Below are 24,874 nucleotides of genomic sequence, written 5' to 3'. Positions count from 1 at the left end.
ACCTGCCCTGTGTATAAACGTGGCTTAACATAACAAGGTATGTTAAAAGTTATAAGGTATGTTATGGATAAGTTAAAAAATACAAATTTGTGTTAACTTCAACTAACAAGATGGTAAACTCTTCTTTTAATTCATAAAAAAAAATTCATAAATTCATAAAAAAAATTAATGAAAAAAGTTATAAAGAAAAAAAAATGCTTTACCAGTTTTTGAAAAATCGTGACTGAAAGGGTTAACACGTTCGCTGCTACGGACGATACGGAATGTCAGCCGGGCCACGGCGCCAGGAGCTAGGATTGTTCCGGAACGACACCGTTCATTGTTGTTTAACGTTTCCATGGATCTGCCAGTTCGTCATGAGCGCCCTATATTTCTTTGCAGCTCGTGGGGACGTACATTTCTGACAATAAAAAATATAGTTTCCCAAAATCACCACCAGTCCTTTAGAACAGGGCTTTGTCCCTCCTCTTTCCTGCTCCAGTGAAGATTTCAACACCCAGGACTATTTTTCGCAATCGCTGCTACACTGTGATCATCTTGTATCTGCGGCGAAATTTGTGATGATTTCTCAAGATAATTTCTTGTGATTGTGGCAACATCCGTGATTTGTGATAGTTTCCTGCGATCGCGATTTTCAATTATTCAATACAAGAAAATTGGCAATTTAGAGCAGATTTGTCGGCTACAACTAAAAAATTCAATGTCCCATCCTTAAAAAATTTACTTACAATTCACATATTATTTCGGTCATCAAAACTCGTAGACGATTCCTGGTTCCTAGGTTGGTTGGACATCCTAAGTACGCATACAACTTCGAGTAATGAAGGCATATCATGACAACTTCGACTTGCAAAGATTAAATTTGAGTTATTGAAACTTCTAGTTATAGAGGTTTACTATGATTTATTAATCTCAAAAAAGTAAAATTCGACTTATTATAATTAATAAATATTTGAAGCCTTTACTTATAACAATACTTTTAGCATTGTGAGTTTCTGGGATTTTAAGGGATTGGAACCAAAACAACTAAATTAACATAAAATTATACTTTTAATGGTCAATAAAATATAATAGTAATAAAACTGTATAAATTCACAATGAGTACACATTTACTACTTGTAATAATTACATAACCAAACGCTTTATAAAAAAATTACAATTAAATAAACAATATGGCTAGATAATTTAAAGAGCATGATTCAAAAAGCCCCCATGTAGGAATTTGTTCAATACTTTAATAATACTACTTCTAATGCCTTATCCCATTAAACATTAATAATCCGCATAAATATCTCTAATAATAGTGAGCATAATCATTCAAATTATAAACAAATAGAAATACCTGACTAAACGGTAACACAGATTTCAATGACATAGATTTGTATATAAACTGTATGCTCAACTAGTAACACAAAATTAACCTGTCTTCAGCTAAACTTGTAGACATAACCAATTAAATACCATCTTGACACTTATTCGATTTCTGAAAGCACTTTGAAATTAAAAATGGCACCGTACAATAAAAGTATATTTTAAGCATACTGATAGTACCTGTATCGAGAGTAACTTAGAACATTGTTACTTCAGTTTTTCAAACTCTCAACAAGTAAAAATTTTTAAAAACTCTATGAGTTGAATTTAATAATGACTGTAACAGGTGTTTAAGTTAAGCTCTCTCATTAGATTTAGTAACATTTTTACAATGGTTATTTTAAATTTTCTGTAGCAAGTTTAGTTAGTATAATCAAGACCACTGTCCATTATTTAGCCCATTCACAAAATTTAGTCGGTTTAAGGGGAAAGTTTCCCGAGTTCCCCTACCTTGTTTTTAAGCCTTATCTATATATCAGCTGTCGGCTGTTGTTTCAGAGTTAGAGGAGATGGATCGATTCCCCTCAATACGCCTACATAGTGAGATAGGAGAGGTTGTTACGTAAAGTTTGGACACAATGTTCTGAGTCTCTCGGTGTAAGCTGTGGTGATACAGTGTAATGGCAGTTACAGCTCGGTGGTCATATGTGAGGTAAGTGCTTGTACTCTCTTGGCATTGCAACTCTTGCACAGAACATGGTCATCTAGAGGGTAACATCCCCTCCCTTCCGCTTCTGTAGATAACACCAAACCACAATCCTGAAAATTATTAAATAAATCTTTAGTTTTCTTCAAACCAATTTTCCATAGAGGGAAGAAGCTATGAACTTAATTCCTCTATACCTACTTTCTAAAGCAACCTGATTTTGGCCTGAACCAATTTTGACCCAAGATCTGAAGGATTTTTAATCTGCCACGACCTGAAATATAAAAGTCTGGTTCGCAGACCCTTACATTTTGAAGAAGAGTGTAATCATATGTTGATTTGAAAAAATTCTCAAACTAGCTTCATGTGTGATAAAAATTGGGGTTTCCCATTTCTGGTCCTTAAAACAAAGAAAATTTGCAATTTCTTCTGAAACCATTTTGTAGAGCTTAAAGGTTAAAACACTTTTACATTTTAATTGCACTGCAGTTTTTAGGGGTAAAGGCAGTATTGTTTAGACATGTCCCAAGACTATTTTCTCATAGGGAACAGAAGATTACTGCTTCATCATCATCGTAGACCTCAGGTGAGTAATTTTTAATTACTTACAAATGTTAGAGTACGTAACAATAGAAAGAATCCTATAAAAATAATCATAGGGGGAAGGACTTTTTACCCTGCATGTTATCTACCAGCTTTCTGTGCCGGGGGATCATCTGTCCGAGGTGAGTGGCAATTGGCATTGATCTTGAGTGAGAAGAACAATGGATCGCATACTTTCATCAGTTATTTGTGGACACAATTCAATAATTCATGATGTTGCACATTAACACTTCTTGGCCCTTCGCCCATATTGTGATATGGCAAGACAGGATTCAAAAATATTGTGAATCAAACGCCAGTAAATTACTATTATATTATAATAAGTCGCAGTTTCTGAGCCACAGAAAGCCATGGTTGAATAGAAATACATTATTGATCTACATAGTACAGTTAGTATTAATCCATGTGTCACCCATTGTCCGCGACTCAAACAAACTCCATTTGCCTCTTCATGTGGAATTTGGTCTCTTGAATAGATCTCTAGACAGAGGATCCTGGAGGCACATGGTGGGCGAGGCCAAAGACCACCTTGGTTTTCAATGGCCACAGGAGTAAGTAAGTAAGTATGTTATATAACTTATTATAGTCAGTAGGGATGTCCAAAATACCCTCCAAGAATATTACTGCCTTTGTCCATATTAAACTTATTTAATCCGGAAATCCGGACAATTTGGATCCCCTTAATGAGAGTTTACTGCACCAGACTTACTTCACATTTGTAGCAAGCTATGTGGAAACTGCGGTCCAGAGCGACCACACGCACAGTCTCGTCCTGACCTGGCTCAGGCATGATGGGCAGACTACACACACAGCACCTCGGGGCAAACTTTCTGTAAAACAATCACAGTCTTGAGTCATAACACAACTCACATTGACTGTCAATACTTAGCAGTCAGATTTTAAGTTTACATTCCCAGATACTGCAATCTGTTTAATTTACTTTAAATGTTTGGTACGAGTTACAAAGCATAAGTAACTTAAAGTGTCGTTTTCAATTTAGTTGATTATTAGCTAAAAAATCCCTTTTTTCTACAAAGTCAAATATAAAATTTCTAATCCAAGTTAGTCTGCTTCATCTACGTTGTTGGTACGGAATGAGCCTGCACAGATTGTGCAGTCATATAAAGATAATGATGACAGCAATCGAGTGTTCTCTTGGCAATGATGGCCAGTGGATAACCAAATTAATGTTGACTTCCCAACACATTTAGGTACAGTAGAACCTCGCTAATCCGTCACCTACGGGACCGGGAGCATAGTTGGAACAGCAAAAAGGTTGAATTATCAAAGGAACGTGTTTATTGACATAAAAACATAGTACAAACTGTATTTTGAATAGCCCACGGATAACTGAAAACCACACTTAATCCAACATGACATAAAGCAGTCATTTCTAACTCATAAACAACGCCTAATACTGAATAACTTTAATGTGACTTTAATGTGATAATTTGCATATTACATCATCAAAATACAATTAGTAGGCTATTGCCCAATCATGATAATTATGCTGAGTCATTAAACTTGGTTCAGTAATAAAAACTGTAATGTTAAAAATTAAAGCTTTCTCAAACTTTTACTCAAACAAACTAATTGCCAAACATTCTACAGCAAAATAAAGAACAGAACGATAGATAGTCTAGTAGGCTACTGCTAGTCATAGGATACTGCTACGCTGTTTCAGGACAGAAGAATGTGGATAAAAACATTAGATAACACTTCAGGAAATTTTACTGGGACACAGGCCCGCGATTGTGCGACAGGTTCAGCCACACAGGCCCCTTATCATAACAATATTTATGTGAGAATTACCATACTTTTTTTATGACGAAAATTTGTTAAAACCAGTAAGAGCACTAGGAAAAGTAGTTAACAACAGACACTAAACTGACACCATTACTTGACCGATCAATATAAATTCCCTACCAACCTAAAAAAAAATTGTCATCAGTCATGCAGGTTGCATCAACTGTCCTCGTGGACTGTGTGAATGCGCTATATTAGGGCCGTTTTTAGAACCAATGTGGCCCCTGGCCTAGGAGGATAATCATCCTTATAATCATGTTATCATCCTAGCTCCCGGTGGGTCACACCGAGAAGGCCCTCTATGCTGATTCAACTAAATGAACTTGACAATGTTTTTATGATCGAATCAGCGAATTAACCTAGGTGGCTAGGGCACTAGCTAATAAATAATTCCATTCTTTCATTGATGCTAAAGATGGGTTTTCATTTAATTTCATTTCTTACTATTAGGAGGCTGCACTTTAGATTTATTTACTTCGCACTTAATATTTTGTTTACTTCAAGTCAGGTAAAAAAAGTTACTTACCTATAGGCCTCAGGCCAAATCAGATAGGTTCAAAATCGGTTTGCTTTGGAACTGTTGATTTTTATATAATGTTGATTTTCGAGCCGAACAGAGACTGGCCTACAAGCTTGAGGGATCAAGCACAAAGTCAGAAAATCAAGCTCGAGCCGATTTTCTCAGTACTCAATACAATAATGCCCAATTAAAACCCTGCTAAACTTTTACTAAAAGTTTTTTAAAAACTTTTAAGTCTGCGAGGATCACGCTTATGAAATTGAAAGATTAGGCCTACACTTTTGCCGCGATCGCGGATATTGACGAGAAAATTTCCCCGCGGGTGACGATGGCGATGTCTCCCCAGCCGAAGGAGATGTTCAATATATAGCCGTGATTGCGGAAGACGATAATGATGTTTCTTTTTCCGTGAGAGATATATCTAAGATTTTGCCGCGATTGCGGAAAAAATAATTTCCCCGTCACCACGGGTTACGGGAGATATTAGGGATTGGACCATGAATGCGGGAGACTATGATGTTGTTATCTGATGATGTCATAGGTTTGGCTGCAATCACGGTATAATGTTTCTTACATGACTACGGGAAGTATTCACGATTTTGCTGCGATCATGGAAAACGATGATGACGCCTCGGTGCCTCGGGAGATACATTGCCAAGCAAACAAGCAAGGCAAACAAACTTGGGGGGGGGGGGCCGCGGGCTCTTATCGCCACCACTGGTTACTAATCACCCAATCACAGACTGGGCTACTAAAGTTGTCATGGTGATCAAATACCCAATAACAAAATGTTGTGACAAAGCAAGCGCACAACTGACAGATGTGTCATGAGTAGGAGCACACGATTGTCAGTGCAATGCAAACGGATAGCTTGACCTTGAAGCTTTGTTCAATATTTCTTTGTTTTGCTTCCACTTTATTTTTGTCAAATGAACTGTGATTTGACAAAAACAATAATGTGGGAGCCTACTGCATACAAATAATAGGGGTGGGCGAGTACTCGACCTTCGAGTAATTACTCGAGTTTTTTCAAATACTCGACCTCGAGTCGAGTAGTAATTACTACTCGAAAATTTCGAGTAGTTATAAATAGTGCTAATTCACGATTTTCTACATCCATATTTAATAAATTGTATTTTGTTTTGTGTTGATGCCTTATTTTATCCCCATTCCTACAAAAAACAACTATCTAACCTCATATAGGTTAGACCAGCGTAAACCAAATGTTCAACAAACACCCATCGTCATTCGGCAGAGCTAGCAAGAGGACTACTACTACTAACAACAGACTTTCACTTTCCTACAACAGTCAACAGTACGTCTCGATAACGATACAGTAAGTTGAAATAAAGCATTGAATGAGTCTATCGAATTGCAATAGTCGATAGTCAATAAGGGAGTCTCGTGACTAGTAGGCCTAACAATGGCAGACGATTCTTGAAGATATTATAAAGTACAGTATCAGATTTAGTTTGAACTGCCATAAAAATATTTTATACCAAAATATAGAAATACAACAAATAAAAATAACCTATTGTAGCATAATATTTTTTCAAATTAATCGGTATTGGTGTTTAGTTTTACAAACCGATAAGTTACTGCAAGGAACATCGATGCATCTGAATGACGCAATCTCATTGGGTCTAGGCAAATGGCAGAAAGAAAAGATCAGTTCCACTTTAAACTCAGTGTTGTCAGATGGACGATAATTTTTGTACTTTTACAACTGTGGTATTGGCGTAATAAGTATAATTTTCTAATGAGTTTACATAAACATGATTTAAATTAGTCAAACTATTAACTTTTTTTACGAAATAAAAGCTATAACAATTTTATGATAATTTTGCCGACATTCACCATAATGGTGTAATGATAAATATGGCAACGTCAGCCCTGCAAAACAGCTGTTTGATGGGAAAACAAAGCAGAAGCAGACAGCAGGAGCAGACCGACTAGAGAGAGAGAGAGAGAAAGAGAGAGATAAAGATGGTGACGCATAGCAACAACAAGAACAAAACAAAACAATGGATTGGAGTGAAGTTATGTCAACGTCAGTTTTGAATGTTTTTACTTTGAAGTCAATTTGTAACTTAAAATAAAATTGATTTTGTTAGTGGAAGTTTAATAGAAAGTAAAATAAACATATTCTGTTTGTGATTTTGATTGTGCAATTTTCAATCTGGTGGCAGAAACATGACAACTACAGTTTGAATTGTAACTTAATCTAGAAAATTTTAGTTTATAAAGAAAGGCCAAATAGGCTATAGGCTACACCAAACAGTGAAATGTGTTTTAATTTTAAATTAAGTGTTTAATGTGGGATTTTATTTCAAGATAATAGGCCTACTATGTTTTTATTTGACATTTTCAGTCTGTCAGAGACGAGTGACTTGATCATTTTTATAAATGAACTGAGTGAAGAGGATAGCCCTAGTACCCATAACCTTCAAACTTCAGACAGATTAAGTGCTTATCCAAGTGATTACCTATTTTAAAATACCTCATTGATGTTTTTAACTTGTGATACAATATGTAGTTTTATATAAGTTTTCTGTTAAATAAATAAATTTATTTTTATAAATTCTGTTTCTTATTTGAATTGAAATTATTCTTAAAGTTAGGTACCTTATTAAGTTAGTTAGTTAGGTTGATTATCATGTTAGTGAGGAGGAATTAAAGGCAAGAAAAAATAAAACACACAATAACAAGTGATGTGTAGGCCTAAATAATTTAATGCGCAGCCAACAAGTAGTCTAGGCCAAATTTTTTATTAGGCCTAAGGTAGGAGGTACTAATAATTAGTAACCATATAACTTAGAAAATTTGGTATAAGTACTTAAACTACCTATTTAGGCCTAGGCAGGGTCTAGGCTAGGATGAAATTTTTTCAGCAAAATGCTGCAAACTCTCTGCAAAGACAAAAACTAAGTTAGGCCTAACATAACTTAAGCATTTAAAACAAAAAATTCCAGTAGGCTAATATTACATTTGTTTGAACATTACATCTTTCAATTTTATTTGTAGAAAATTTGCCATAGGCCTAGCATGCAAAACAATGTAAACTTAGCATTTTTAAGTTGTGAATAGCAAGATGCTAAAAATACTACCGCAGCATAAACCCTGGGCCTAGGCCTACTTAACGCGCAACTACTCGACTCGACTCGATACTCGAGTTTTTACTCAAATACTCGACTCGACTCGAATTGAAAAATCACTACTCGCCCACCCCTAACAAATAATGGGCAGAAATAGTTAAGTGTACAGTACAACAAATTTCAACACATTAGACTTTATAAAATGTATAAAGTAAAGGAAACACAAATTATAAAATTTCCTAGGTATTTTTCTTGGACAATGAGGTTATGTTAGTGGAAGCCTATCGTGTTGGCGGCACGGTCGTACCAAGCAAGGAGTCGGACCATTCGTAGGTATATTAGCGAGGTTCTACTGTTTCTACTAATCAAGCATTCTGATTAGCAAACAAGAAAAAAGACGGTTTTGAGCCCTAAATAATTAAACAAACAAATATTAGCATCGGCCTATAGATTTTTCTAACTGTAGGACTGCTCTTTTTTGGTTTAGTAGATGAATCACAATTTATAATGCATCTCTGTTCAAAAACTATCTAGATCACTCATCAAAATAAATTTTAAAATATGTTTAGGCTCCATTAATAGACTTACAGTTGAAGGGTTGTTATATGATCAGAAATTGAGGTGTGAACAAGATAACAACATGTTACAGCTACATTAATTCACATAGTTGTAATTTTTAATCAACAACAATACTAAGTACTAACTTGTGGAAGTCCTCGATACAATGTATTTGGTTGGTAGCATCGACAGTAAAAGGTATGCCGTCTAGAGACTTGCCGCAGACGATACAGCAGAAACACCGAGGATGGTACGGTCGACCAGTGGCTCTCAGGATACGGTCCAAGATAGGACTCATGCACACCGAGCACTTCTCCAGGGTGTCCTGCACAGTAAAGTATTGTTTATGTGAATTAGTATCTCCTCATATCTAAACCGGTAGTACCAAAATGGTATTCGACCAAGATACTGAGATGGTAATACAAAATGGTATTTGGCTACTGTTAAGTCTTACAGTTTAAAAACTAAAGGAGACAAAGAACAGGATAAACAACAATTAAATTTACAAATTTATTTATAAGTAGAGATGGACGGGAAATTTTAAACCTCACTCTACAAGACACAATTTTATTTTGATTTGAGTTTTTTTTAGACGAGATTAAAAAAAAGCTCCTGCAGAAAGTCAATGCAATACCCGCAATACAGAAGCATGTTGTTGTTGTGTTTCCTTTGCAAAAGCATGGTTTTATAACTTTTGATTTTGACATAGAAAATGATGAGAAGTTTTGTTTTACTACATGTTTTACTACTGTAAACATAGCCAAAACAAGTCACTACAAAATCATTCTAAAAATAACACAACGCTGAACAATTGTTACTTGATACCATAGACAAAAAAAATAAATATAGACTGTCAGCTGTGCTGCGGTTACCATAGGTTCTGGCGCACACCACTAGTAGCGCCATGTAGTTACGGCTTACACGCTACGTAACTACACGGTGCTTCCAGCGGTCCGTGGTAGAACCTATGGTAACCGCAGCACGGCTGACAGTCTATATTTAATTCTTTTTTCCATGTTGATCCTTAACTAGTAAGACTGATGTTTCAGACTGATGAATTTTGTATTTTTTATTTTAACTATATCCTAACTGATATGAGTACACCATAGAGATAAGTAAGACCATTGTTGTATCTAAATCGATGCTCTGCCCACGAGTCTTAAAAAAATCCTATGCAAATTATTTTACTGCTTGACTTCTTTAAAACTGCCAAGATAGCTATGTTCTTTAATAAAAGTACTACAGTACAACAAATAATAACAAAAATAATTGTCTTTTATATACGCCCAAAACATATATTTTTTAAATGTCAGAACAAAATAGTTCTATTAAATTAGCGTTAGTTTTGACTGCCCTATTACCGCCGCTGAACAATAGATACTAACTTAAAAATTCTTTTTAGAAACTCCTTTACATGCATCCATAGATCTTTCAATTCTTTATACAGCCCTAGGCCACGCTCACATATTGTTTTCCCCACACGGTAGCTCACTTTCTCCCTTCGCTCTGTCTCACTCTACTCTTTACTCGACCATCCATTCCTTCCACCGAAATACCCGTTCTGGTACTGTCGGGGAGAAAAGGTTTCTTACAGGTAGTCTTATCCATTGGCATTCTCTTTTATGGCCCCTGTATTTACGGGTTTGATAAGCCCAGTAGCCGTGTCTCCTGCACTCAAAGAAACAACAAATCTTAGCCAGCAACAAAGTTACATAAGACATCCCACAATCATCGTCCATTCTCTTAATAGCATTAGTGTAAAGTCTACTGACCAGGTAGCCGTGTTCACAGAAAGGCTGTCCGTCCAGAGTGTAGAAAGGTTTCCCCTGCAGCAGATCTCCGCAATGAGAGCAAGTGAAGCAGTTGATGTGGTAGACTTTGTCCATGGCTGTGCATCCAGACTCTTCCCCCACCACTCTCTGACCACACTTACAACAGTCTCCTGCAAAACACCACGACATTCTACTAAGCCACAACCACAGAAAATAACAGATCCAATAACTCTATTTCCATATTCTGTCAAAGAATGTTTTCACACACAAAATCTCTTCTATGCTTTTTCCCAAAGAACCACTTGTGGAGGTATCTCAGTATCTCTACTATCGATAATTTCAATGAAATCCCTACTATACTATACAAGCTAACTACCCTACTACTATACTAGCCAAGTGCCTTTTTTTAGGAATTACCATAATATTCCATAGCCATGAGTAGGTTTTAAATATCAAGGGGTTGCTCAGGGGAATGATTAGTAAATTACGTAGCTTTTCAAAATTTATTTTGACGTCCTTAAGGTAGGCCTATGCTATTTCATTAATGTTTCCTCCTTTCATAATAGCTTATCAAATTGGGTATATAGCATGCAAGAAATAAGACAGTTTGAGGGAACAAAGGGAAAGCACTCTTGGAACTTTGGCATGAGACAGACACCTGCCTTAGCCAGAGCTCATAGACAGGATGCTGCACTTAATGAAATTGGATAGGCTCTAAGGCACGAGAATTGGTAAATAAAAGCCCGCATAGGGCTTATGCAGCTAAGGATAAGGCCTGCTTTTACACAATCAATAAGTTAATCAAGTTTATGTTATGTTTAAAAATTGCTCAGCCAAAACTCCTGTATTCATCAACAACTCTCCATCAATACTTAACAGAAAAATGAATGGATAACCTCAAAATCAGTGATTTAACTAACCATATATCTCAGAGTCGGGTGAGTTGGAGTCCATGGATTGTACAAGGAGATCTGTAAGGGCATCCACCACACCTTCCTGAGATCCGTGTGCGCCTGGTGGAGGACATCCCTTGACATATGGGGTGTACAATGAGTAGTTAGACCTAGATGACATGCCACTGGGTGGCCGCGGGTTGATTGGCTCGTAGATACTCTCATACGTGGTCGACCCCTTCAACAAAACAGATATTTAGCAAACAGTTGAGATGCTCTAGCAACTTACAGTAAATAAATGAGATGATTATTTAGATGCAAGATTTACTCAGTTTCAGAAAGTTTCTGTAGTGTTAGGCCTAAAATATCATTATGAAATTTGTCACCTATAAAAAAATAAGTTTTCTCAGCTGAGGATTCTCCATTTCACATTCACCGTGCAGTACAGATCATCCATATGCCATGGATTTCAAATGGCAGTTTAAGTGACACTAGCTGTCCTAAAAATTAAGACCCGTGAAACGTCCCTTCACTTTTTACTTTTATTATTTTATTTTTCTACTATTCTAAATTTAAACATTCTAGTGTAAAAATATATATTATCAAATGTTTTAGCACCTCCTATAATATATGTATAGTAACAGTTGACGCTAACTATAAGACAATAAACATCATTCTTCCAGTAATATTAATAGAACGACTATGACCTGGAAAGACCTGTACTACTGCACAATGCTCACCTGAGAGGAAGGTGTGTAAGTACTGTAGTCTGGCGGGTAGTGGTGAGTAGCTCTACGTAGCTCAGAGTAGCTACTACTGTATTATTCTTCCAGTAATATCAATAGAACGACTATGTCCTGGAAAGACCTGTACTACTGCACAATGCTCACCTGAGAGGAAGGTGTGTAAGTACTGTAGTCTGGCGGGTAGTGGTGAGTAGCTCTACGTAGCTCAGAGTAGCTACTACTGACTGGTGACGGGGGAGGAGGCAAGTCTGAGGGTGGAGGGGGGAAGTCACTGAACTCTGACGGCTTGGGCGGAGGTGGTGGTAAGTCATCTGAAAATATAGGTTTTTTAAGCGGTTGGCAGCCTATTTTAACCTTGCATTTGCCCATCCACAAGGCGTCTCGAGCCTGTACAAGGAACTTATTCATCAAAGAAAGTGTGAGCTGATGCAGTGCAAGAATGGTAAAGTTTAGTGGCGAGCATTAGGACGCAAATCCACAACATCGCTGCCATAGATTTGTAGTCTGAGCAGCTACTGACTCACCAGTTAGTGATTGCATGGTTTTCACTCAAGGATAATGTATAAAAAACCTTCAAACAATCATAGCTGAGTATCCTAATATAATAACAACCATTTGTGAACAATATAATATGGAAATGTTACTAATTTTAGAACTAAAACACTAACTAATCTATACTTATTTAATACGCAAGCAGGATTTTTGTGACAATTACTCCTCCGAAACTACTGAACCGATTGACATGTTTTTGGTCTCATTGGAAATAATTAGAGAGTGAGGCCCTGGGGCCTTTTAAGTTTCGTATTCCTCCATAAGATTAACATGGGAAACAAACATTGTTATGCAACTCCAGCTGTTATCAAAAATTAAAAGTGAGAAGAAGAGCATATGTTAATTATAAAATCGTGACAGAGAGGTTATGTAGAAAATCAGGTAGTTAATGGTTATTTGGTACTATTAAAATAAAGACTGAAATTTGTAAACGTACTGGCGACAATGGGTGATACCATGCAGATTATATTATCATTGACAAAGACCAACATGGATAACCTATTGCGGCTATAAGTGGGAAACATTTGTACAATACACTAAAAGCCAGATCAGCTTTTGAAAAATGATGAAATATATTTACAAGAAATGTTTATTATATTGAACTGTTAAGTACATTGTGAGTACGGGTTTACCATTAGTTAAGTAATCTTTGAGTTGACTCTTTTATTCAAACTCATGGAATTTATGACTTATATTTGTTTATAAATAAGTTATTTGTTTTTAAATAACTCCTTTACTTCTTTGTGATTGCTCGATTTCGAGCAACATGTACCCTAGTATAAATAGTTTCAACAATGTTTAACAATAGAAGAATAATTGTACAATTGGTTTACAAACACAGCACTGGGTTGTATACTGGTAGCCTGAATGGTAGCTTTCTCAATCTATATGAGTAACTGACTGGAAAGAGGATGGCACTTGAGGCTCTACGCTTACTCGTTTAGTTGTTTGTTATCATTCAACTGGAAGGACCTGATGAAATGATGCTTGGAAGCATGGCTGTTAAGTGGTTTTGCTATGTGATTGTAATAAGCCTTTAGAGAATAAAACTTGGGTTTTTTAAGCAAAACTGAATATAACAATCAAATAGAATAAATAAACAAATCTGACTAAAACATTAAGAATGTCAACTGACATTTATACAGTACTTAAAATATCACCACATTCTTCTGCTCTAGTAAATTTTATAACATCATATTTCTTAGGTAATGCCTTTGGTCTGGTCGACCGACGTGGTGAAACGAAGGGATGAGGTTGCTCGCAAGGAGTGCTGCTGGTTTGATGTTCATCATTTTCAGGAACACCATCCGACATTGCTGGTGGTAAACATAAATTCGAATAGCTTTGTAGAAGTGATTGTGACGAGGTAATGTTCTGTTCCATCTGTTCATTACCGGCTTCGTTTTCATAAGTAGGATTTGTTGGATTTTGTATTACATTTACGTAGAAGTAAGCGAGTAAGCTACAATCTCGGCTACCAGCGGACACCCCGTCTATGCTGTGTACATGATGGCCTTGGAAGACGTTCATGATTTTGCTTTGACTGCAGACTAAAATTAGGTTTTCCTGGTGAAATTAGAAAATTTTCGTACAGTTCCAGAGTTGTTATCGATAATAAAATTTCCGGTGTTCTTGGTTTTGGCTACCTTGTAGGTCGGATATCCTGAGGATTCAGTTACCCTAAGGTCGGATTTGAGGAGTTCTACTGTACTTAGATACAAAGTATTTTTCCAGCTTTGGATAGCTCAGTAAATATTGGCACCAAGTTTAGTGACACTCTAACCTAACAATACAGATTTTTCAAGTGTAACCTAACATTTTCACCTAATTACAACGTGATTTGGCATAATGTTACACCTTTAACATTTAGAACCTTTGCAGGTTAGAAACTGGAATTAATAGCATATTGTTTGCAACCTAATCCCCATTCTGCCACAGATACATAAACTCTACACTGACAGGTTGTTAATAGGCATAAGTGTTTACCGACTAAGTTGGCGTATGTGGACATGTTGCTGTAGGTGGGGTTGTTGGTGTTGGCATAGACAGCGCTGTTCTGTGGCTCAGCCTTCTGGTACCTGGGTTTGTACGGTTCAATGTTGTTGTAGGTAGCTGTGGAACTGGCCGAACTCCCATTGCTTGCTATTGACCCTGTAAAACAACAACTCATTTGCACATTGGCTATGGTGATAAAATGAATACATTATAACAAGTGTAAACTGCTTGTGTTAAAACTTACCGACTCCGAGCCTCAATAAATTTTAGAATATACTGAAAAACTTTTAAACTATGATTCCCATGATCTGTATTTCTGGTGCTTGCCAGGACATTCTGTAAAAAAGGCCAATCACATTCCAATTTAGGAAATTATTTTGAGCAATTGGAAGCAAAGTTTAAATTCATTCAAAGCCTGGTTTTCTGCAGTCTCAACTAGGCTAACTGGATGAACTAAAACCATAATCTAGAACTTTTTCCCACATTATTTCATAAGAATACAAATTAAAAAATATAAATAAGTTACAAGAAATTAAGAGAAAATGTCTCAAGTAATTAACCAATTTTATATAGGCCTAAGTTAAGTTATAAAAATAAAGCTCTTACGATGAACTAAAGCGAACACTCACCTGATCCATGGTCTATGTTTGAGTATATAGGAGGAGCAGGTCGTCGCTCTGGTGTAGTGCTAGTGGCAGTTACTCCACCACTCAGTGGTGAGGTGAAAGAGGGTTCACTGGGACCATTGAGTGGGTAGCTCTTGGGTACCTGGACCACAAACATACAACTGTACATGAGTTTATATGAGGAGGGTGCCACAGGAAATGTAAAGGAAATTTGGATTTTACCACCCCAACCTCTTTCTTTTTCATTAAACTTCTAGATAAAAACTTTCCATTAATCACACAGTGTGTCTATTTCAAGTTTTAATAAAAAGGTTAATTACCTGTAGTACTGTCAGTGATCTTGGATTTAGGTCAGCGACCCAGGTAGTAAATTATGTGATCCAGAGGCTAAACATGTTCAAGTTTTAAGCAATGCAGTGCCTATCAGTCTGCATATCATATTTAAATTATAACAGTTGACAACTTACCAGTGGTTGTTTCTTAGGTTTGGGTGGGACAGCAGGCCCAGGTTTCTTTCCCGGGGAAGTCTGCACTCCCAGCTTCAGGTCTGCCAACTGCTGCTCAAGACGGCTAGTCATTTCTCTGAAACATCAAGGTGCCTTCATCTTACTACTGGAACACACTACTGTACTGTAATTCCCATGTTATGAATGTAGACAGAATTTAGCATATTTAATTACTCTGTGAAAAGGTCAGGAACTTAAGTTTATTTAACAAATAATGGAACAACAAAGTAGGTCTAGGGTACTGTACTTATTCTATGCAATAATCACTTCTATTTACTGTAAGGACCTTGGGATCAGACTGGACAAAGCGGATGACGTGAGACTCCTGTCACAATATGAATCAAATAGCAGTGCTGTACAGATATCGACCAATGAAGCAACAGCATCAGATATCAAAGCAAATTTTAATTCATAGATTGACATAGTTGTTTTGTACTGACCGGTAGGTCTAGGGCTACCTAATCAGAGAATGTTTTTAAGCTAATTATAACACATCATAAAACAAAAGTTTAATTATTCCAAAAGCTTGTTTCTCTTTTCCAAGACAACTACTAAACTGGCTGATACCTTTGCTGATACATACCTAGTTTAAATGAGACATTCTTGTACCATATATCAATTTAAATTCTATTCAATTTTTAACTGATTTTAACTTTTAGCTGTAGGCCTATAACATATCACATTTAATAGATGACACTCATTTTATGTACAGTCATAGCCTACTTGAGTTTCCCTATGAGTCAACAGCCTGCCAGAGAATGATGTCAACAGGCTAGGCTCATTTACTGATAACACCACATTCTTTCACAGAAAACATTCTCTTATCTGACCGTCACCAATAGAAAGGTGTTCAATGATTAGGCCTAAAATGGCATGTGAAACTGTTTCATTCTAAACTTTATCAAGCTATGTTACTGTGAGTTAGGGTAGTTTATTGACTAACCAATCAGTAAATTAAGTTTATTTTATTTGAACGTTAAGTTAATGCTAATTTATTCATGTAAATGAAAAACTGTTACAATAGGCCTAAGTTATATTTAAATAAAAATATATATTTCTTCCCTTTAAAACAATGAATTCTTAAACCATATAAACAGTGATGAATAAGCCTTTTCATAAATGAATATTGTGCCAAAACTATATCCTATACAATTTGACTTAAAAATACATTTGTAATATTATTAATCTGATAGGCAATTATGACTTATCACAGGTTCTCTGTGAAGCTGTACTAATCATTCTAACTCAATTCATCACTATTACAAGAAGATAAAACACAGGCCTATAGAGCCTAATTATATCAGCTTGTAACAAATAAATCATGAACAAATAACAAATAAAATGTTTTGTGTATAGGCCTGACCCTGATTCTGGATTTGTAGGAATAAGTTATACAAGCAGTAATTAAAATGAACGGCAAAATTTTATTTATATAAACTTTCAATACTGGACCGGAACGGATGGCTAGATTTTAGAACATTGGCTCTTATGTACGCTTTCACAAATGTGCGGAGCGGGCTGGTTTTGCCCGGACATAAATCAGTAGTTTTGACAGTTTGCGTCTATTAGTGGTTGAGTGTAGTTGACAATCACTCGTGTTAACCTAATAATTTGACGAAAAGTCTTTCGACGGGAGAAATATTCCTTTTAAACTTAACTCCTGGAATGATCTCATCTGGCCCTCTTCCTTTGGTTGCGGCCAATGCTAACAGCATCCTGTTGACATCATGAAATAAGACAGAACATTCAGAGATATTGAAGGGGGTTTTGAACACACACACAGGCAGTTCTGAGTTCTCTATGATGAGCGGGAGAGTAGACGGATGAAAAGAATTCAGCAAAGAGTTTACACGACTTCTCATGATTAGAGGCCTCACACGAACCTTCTCATTATTAGTCTGACAGTTGCAAGAATAGGTGACAAACAATTAATGCCTTTGACAAAGCTCCAGAAGACCTTGACATTGGAGGTGATGGTTGAATTGACGTTGTCGATGAATCTTGTCTCAGTAAGGTCTTGTAACTTTAGAAGAATCTAGCCTAATAGGCAAGCATGTTTCTTTAAAATCGCATGCTGAAAATCTACGCATGATGTTAGAAAGATATTTTCCTGTAGACGTGCAGAATCCATTTATAAATTAAAATAGACTAAAAAATAAGCACAAAAATGAATTTAAAATTAAGACAAAATTTACATGGGCCTTATGGGTTGCCATGCTGGTGACGAAATAGCAAAAAAATAACTTATAAGTGGAAAATCGAAACAAATAGAAGAAATTCTAATCACATGTTTTATTTACTGAGTCCTAAAATAAATATAAAACCACCTTTCGTCTTTCTTTGGATCCGGCATAAGGGTATGGTACTCGCCAAATAAATGTCCATTTAGATTGATTTCATGAACCTAAACAGATCGCCGTCTTGCAGCTTCATCTTAACTTCAGCTGTTGCTAGCAAAAGCAAAGCTTCTTCTTCTTGTACATTACGATTCATGACATGAACGCATAAAATACGAACATTCACTTAACTGGATGGAAATGAACTGAGGAGTCGTCCCGCTTCCCGCTGCCTGCAGCTTCGGTGTGGGCTACCTCTTTCCCGCCACGTATCGCTGCCGCTGGTTCCCGCCGGTCATTCGCCCCCTTCCCGCTCCCGCCACTTTCCCGCTTCGGTTTGGACAAGCCTTAAGGGTAAAAACCATCTGTGCAACATTAAGGCCCAGCAGCATATGTCTAAGGAGGACAAGAAAGAAGTGGAGGACCCTTAAAGAGTTTGAATATGGGGCTGGAGTCAGCTTTTTATTAATTTAAATAGGAAATGTTTATTGTTTTTCCATGTTCAAGTTGTATTATTACTTATCTATAATATTAAAACGAAACAGTGTTTTTTTATTTCACGATTCTGAATCAACCACTCGACGGATTTTCATGATTTTTGTGTTGAAAGAAAGATAATTTTGAGAACTAGGGAATGTCGAAGCCATAATTTTAGTTTAGGGTCCCAGTTTTTTAGAAATTAAGTTTTAATTTTTAAAAAGTCTAGCAGTCGACGCTAAGATTCTAAACTAGCTTTTGGCATAAAATAATTTGCTTAACATAACAGCTGTAAACATTCAGCTTTTGTGTCACAAATTCAGCATTTGGATAAAAACATGGATAAAAATGTAAAGACATACTGAGGGTTGACTTATTTATACTATGTGTAATGCTAATCATTGATACGTTCAATTCTTTTGTAAGAGGATGACAGATTAATTTAATATACATAGTAAAATACTAGGATGTTCAAATTATTTTTTAAAGGAATCTTTGTAATCTTCGATTTGTTTTAGAGCAATATAATTTGTTTTAACTAACAGCTGGTTAAATAAAAATGCCCTATTAGAACTATGAGGTTATTTACTCTGATTTTGTCATTGATTATTAGAAATAGAAGATTAGTAGACCACCGAGAAAAGTAACACCATCGATGTGTACAAGTCGAGGATCTGTACACGAGTTAAATGAAAAAGATTTGCAAATTATTTTACTGCTCATCTTTTTTGGAAAGGGTAGGAAAATCACAATTTTTACATGTTTTAATTCGTCTTGGCAGCTTTTTGTTTACAATCAATGTTTTTGAATGCTTGAACTTTGTTTGGATTAGGCCCGGAAATATTGATGTCATAAAGATGGAGATCAAGAATCCTCAGGAATACGATTTTAAATTACCACCACAACCTCAGACGGGTGTTATCCAAAGATATACAGATGAATGCCATAAATTGAACACAACGTCATCATTGACCTAGGATACTGCAATTAGATTAAACATCCTTTTATGAAATCTAAAAAAGTTGTTTGGCGTGTGTTTAGTTGTGGTTACATTTGGAGGCGCTGAATTTTTTATAGTTTAAATAAATGAATATGGGGAATTACGATGTACATTGATTCAATGAGGGTGGTATAATTATCAAGGATATTGGAACTGATAACGGGATGGATAATAAACATAGACAATTAATTACGTCACTAGCTTTACTAGCGTTTTTACTTTTTAAATTCCTTCAAAATGTGACCAGTTCTTTTGTTCAAATGAATATTTTTTTTTTGACTCAGCTGTTTACAAAACAAACTAATATGTTGTTGTGTTTACTTTTCGTTGTTTAAACTTATTTATTTAGCAATTGGTGCTGTGAAATTGACATAAAGGATGTGTGTGGTCGATTCGTTTAATGATGTCAGGACACCAACGTTATAATTATGTGTACTGTGAATTTTATTGGATGTTTTCGTTTTATTTTAGGGAGTTTCAACTCAGACCTACTGGAAATTGTGTATAGTATGAGTAATTGTATTGTGGTAATATTGATTATGGAAGAGGTAGGTATGCGATGGAAGGTGATATCATTGACTAGGCCTATACACTTCTCAATTGATAATTACTCATTCTACTGTAGGCTGCAATAAAAATTTTCTTTATACGTGTAAACTAGCTGTTCTGAATTATAGGCCTAAACCGTTTTAACTGACTACTCCTGTACGTAGGACGGGCTTACACCTCGTTATAATAAACATATTTTTGGCTTTTCACTTGTGTTACTGCCTAAACTTGCACTTTCGCAAAAAACTTCACAAGGCATCTCCCGAGGCGGCATTATCGTCTTCCATGATCGCGGCAAAATCTTGAATACTTCCCGTAGTCATGGAAGAAATATTATCAAGTCTACCGTAATTGCAAATGCAACCAAACCTATGACATCATTACATAGCAGCATCATCTTCTCTCGCGTTCATGGCCCAATCTACCCAATCTAATATCACGGCTTAATATCTCCAGCAACCCGTCGGTGGTGACGGGGAGATCATTTTTCCGTAATCGTGGCAAAATCCTAGATATATCTCTCGCTGAAAAAGAAACGTCATTAGGCCTATCGTCTTTCGCAATCACGGCAAAATATTGCACTTATCTCCTGCGGCAGCGGAGACATTGTCATCGTCACCCGCAGGGAAATGTTGTCGATATCCGCAATCACGGCAAAAACGTAGGCCTAATCTTTCAATTTTGAGAGCGTGATCCTCGCGGTCATAAAAGCTTTTAGTTTAATTGTGCATTACTGTATTGAATACTGAGAAAATCTTCTCGAGCTTGATTTTCTGTCTTTGTGCTTGATCTCTCAAGCTTGTAGTCCAAGCTCTGCTCGGCTTGAAAATCTACATTAGCCTACCTATATTAAAATGATCAACCGTTTCCAAAGCAAAGCGATTTTGAATCGATCTGATGTGGCCTGAGGCCCTTAGGTAAGTAACATTTTTTATATGACTTGAAGTAACAAATCTAAAGGTAAGCCTCCTAATAGTAACGTAAGTCATGAAATGTAATTAAAATCCTTTAGAATTATTTATTAGCTAGTGCCCTAGCCACACTAGGTTAATTTGCCAATTTGGTCGTAACAAAATTGTCAAGTTCATTAAGTTGAATCAGCGTAGAGGTCCCTCTTTGGTGTCACCCACCGGGAGCTAGGAGGATTAACATTAATGTTTCATCCTCCTAGGCCGGAGGCCAATTTTTTTTCCTTTTTTTACATTGGTTCTAGGCTATAAGCTTAAATACGGCCATATTATTATGCAACCAATTTTGACTGCGCCTTCACACAGTCCACTAGGACAGTTGATACAACCTGCATGACCGTTGCGTTGACAATTCTTTAAAGTTACTTAGGTTGGTAGAGAATTTATATCAATCGGTGAAGTAATAGTGTCAGTTTAGCTGTTGTAAACTACTTGTCCTTTATTTACTTACTCTTGTTGGTTTGAACGAATGTTTATCATAAAAAAACGTATGGTAATTCTCATATAAATATTGTTATGGTCCCGTGTGGCTGAGCCTGTCGCACTATCCCGGTCCCGTGTCCTGGTAAAACTTTCCAAAAATCCCGGTCAAGGCTAACGCCCCCCCCCCCCAAGCCAATTTAAAAACAATACTGTAAGCAACTTAGTAAGCTCAATATTTAACCCTCCAAGTGTCCATAGTTTAGGCCTTAATGTCCACCTATTTTTGGCGCATTTGCAAGGTTTTATTAAAACGGATCTGAGAAGCTTAAAACAATGTTAATTCTAATGTTCTATATACCATTTTGTTTGGAACATCATGGGCTTCAATATTATATATAAAACATAAGGAACATTTTTTCAAAAAAAAAATTTTTAGGTAAAAAAAAATATAATTTCGAAAATTTTCAAAAAAAAAAATAAGTTCGCGCTCAATGAAATTGTATAAATTATAGGCCTATAAATATTTGAAAATAGCCACTTTGTTCTAAATTTTATGAGGATTACAAATATATAATAATATAAGGAAGTATATTTGCAAATAAATAAGTTATGGGCAAAAAACTGATTTCAGTACATAGCGTTTAGCTAAGAATGCATAGCCTAACCATAGCTAGGAATCTGGCTGATAATTTACATCAATATCACTACCTACTTCTTCAGGATCATCAACCAGCACTTCAAAACCACTTAAATCTTCTTATAATGCACCACGTATATCACTACTTTTGATTTTTAACACTAAAACAATGATAAACGTAATAAAACACATCAGTCATCGGTCCGGGGGAACCTAGCTGTTTACAAATACACGCACGTCAGCTGTCTGCTACAATATTTTCGGAACTAAAATGAATAGCGCTTAGAGACAGAACTCTGGAGAAAGCTTAGAATATTACGGAAAGAACGATACCTAACTCGATCCAGTTCAATCCGATTCAGTCAGTCATAGAGCCTTCGCCGTAAACGATGTCTGCGTGTCGAAAAATCGACAAGTAACACTACACAAAGTGTGCTGCTTGTCGAATTTTCGTCAAGTAACACTGGGAGGGTTAAGGTCCTTTTTCTGTTTTGGTAAATCAGTGGTTTTACACAAATTCAAAGAAGGCAATACGCTAAGTAAGGCCTAGGCCTACCTAAAATTAGCTCTTAAAACATCAAAAACCAAATTCAAGATGTAACTTAGGCCTAAGTAATTTAGGAACCTTGGCCTAAGTTACATCCTTATTTAACCTTATTTTACAAGTCCCAGGTAAAATAATTGGTAAATAACTTAGGCCTAGGTAATACAAAACTAAACCTATATTTTTGCAAAAGGTTAAGCATGGGATTTTAGGATTGATGGTTGCCAAAAATATAGGTTAGGCCTAAATGCTTTCTGAACAGAATAAACAGCACAACACATACTTGAGAACACCTATACTGTAAGTTTAATAAAAATAGGCTATCTAATTGGACTCATGCTTACCACAAGATGTTGAAGAGAAGATCATGTAAGGCTGCGGCCAAAACCAAAAACTGTTTGACGTACGACTAAAAACCAAAAACACAACCCATTCACGGTACCTGCAACGCACCTGATTCCCTGTTTGTTTATTAGTGTTTTCGTTTTGTTAATAATATAACTTAATGTACTTGCTATTACTATTCTATTGATTGTTTTGCTGGTATGCTTTGCTAACTTAAGTATTCAAGTTTTCCTTTATTAGTCTTGTTTTTGTTACGCCCGTCAGCCAGGCCAGGCCACGCACAGCTGATTCATCAAAACTACCAGGAAATGAAATTATTAATTAAGAGACAGATTCCAGAAAATAAAAATGGCTTATAAACATTGATCACTTAAATGCTTGAGCGAACACTAACAATTAATAGTGTATAGGACAGAAAAATATAACTTGATGAGCTACATGTAAAACTTATTACAACGTTACACAGTATGACTGCTTAAATACATAATGCAGACAGAAAAGGATATGTCTGTGAGACTTTTGTGGGGTAGGGGTAGTGGTATTCTACCCCACGGAAATTTATTTATTTATTTATTTATCATACGGTAAACACCATTTTTACAATCGATAATACATGAGGGCAAGTTACAATAAAATATTTATAAATATATATAAGTCAGATTCAGATTCATCTTGCTGAAAAAAAAATATTGCTAACATGAAAAAATGACACCAACAGGATTGTCCAAAAATGCTTTAACAAAAAATGGATCATGCGTATTATAAATCCTAGTTAACAAGCATAAACATTTTTGCTGTAACTAATTTACCCCCATGAAAAACTACGTCATCTTGACGTTACGAGAGGCGGGGCCTATACACGTCTGGAAACAGCCTGTGACTGGAAATCTACCCCCAATTTATTATTATAATCATCATGTAATTGTTTGCTTATAAAGTGATTTGCCATACCAAATATACCCCCAGTGGTCAAATCAGAAATGTCCGACCCCGGAAATCAACCCCCCGTGGTTAAAAGAGACAAGTGCGACACCGGAATTCTACCCCCGGAAAAGAACGACGAATAAGTTACCTTAAAATGTATACTGGCAAAATAGAGGCTTTAATGAAATCTTTACCGGGGGATAAGATTCCTCTTTTCGGTCTCCAACGTCATTTTGCTGGGAGGTGAACCCGGCCCAAGAGCCCTTCTTAGCCCCCCTTGATTCAGTCCCTGGATCCGCTTCTGTTGGTGAGTGTGTAACTTAACTTTTTTTACAGTACCTACATTTCAAGAAGCACATTATTCTGTTATGTCTTCTCAACCCCATTTAGAACAACGGACAGAGTAACTAGTAGAATTTAAAATCTAAATGGCTTGTTTTTTCTCCATTTAAATTAAAGAAGTAGTATATTTCATCACTAAGGCGTAAAGAGACTCTTTTCAACACGAGCTCAAGTTTTACGAAAAATGTGTGAGGGTTGAAAAGACACTTTTCACAAGTAGCACACATCGTTGGCCCAACGTTGGGAAATGGTCGGCACGGTTGTGAAATGGTTGGCAGAAATTTTAACGATTTGCCAACGTTGGCCCAACGGAAACTGGTATTCGTTGGCCCTACAAAGGAAAGAATCGTTGGGCCTTCGTTGGGTTTAAGTATAAAACCTTCCAAAACGCATTTTAAGGAATTGATTTATTTAAAAGAACATAAATGTTATGGCAGCAGAATATAAGAAAAAAATTGTAAAAATTTTGATCTATAATAAATGTAGTCAGATGATGTTGTGATACAGTACTAGATAGGAGTGGGGAACACCTGCTTAACATAATAATTATAATAATTCAATTTTTTTAAAAACAATATTCTTTAACTTATTTGAGCATATTTTTAATAGTTATAGGGGAAAGATTAATTAATTATATAAG

At 36.1% G+C, this 24,874-nt stretch overlaps 1 protein-coding gene across 1 annotated transcript; it reads right to left on the bottom strand.

Moving 5' to 3' along the window:
- Positions 1-1,059: 1,059 nt before the first annotated feature.
- Positions 1,060-23,125, bottom strand: LOC128990748 (lipoma-preferred partner homolog). Its single transcript, XM_054413298.1, has 10 exons — positions 22,968-23,125; positions 15,651-15,765; positions 15,187-15,325; positions 14,549-14,713; positions 12,155-12,321; positions 11,292-11,502; positions 10,372-10,541; positions 8,746-8,924; positions 3,330-3,450; positions 1,060-2,130 (listed from the first exon to the last, which is right to left on the bottom strand). The coding sequence occupies exons 2-10, from the start codon at positions 15,759-15,761 to the stop codon at positions 1,999-2,001; spliced, it is 1,395 nt and encodes a 464-aa protein (XP_054269273.1). The 5' UTR covers positions 15,762-15,765; positions 22,968-23,125; the 3' UTR covers positions 1,060-1,998.
- Between the last annotated feature and the right edge of the window lie 1,749 nt (positions 23,126-24,874).

Source organism: Macrosteles quadrilineatus, unplaced genomic scaffold (genome assembly GCF_028750875.1).
Source record: "Macrosteles quadrilineatus isolate MER2022 unplaced genomic scaffold, UCM_ALF_1.0 Scaffold_3__2_contigs__length_128488019, whole genome shotgun sequence".
In the NCBI taxonomy this organism is placed as follows: Eukaryota; Metazoa; Arthropoda; class Insecta; order Hemiptera; family Cicadellidae; genus Macrosteles; species Macrosteles quadrilineatus.
The sequence above is the reverse complement of the archived record's forward strand: the minus strand, read 5'-3'. Positions and strand labels throughout refer to the sequence as shown.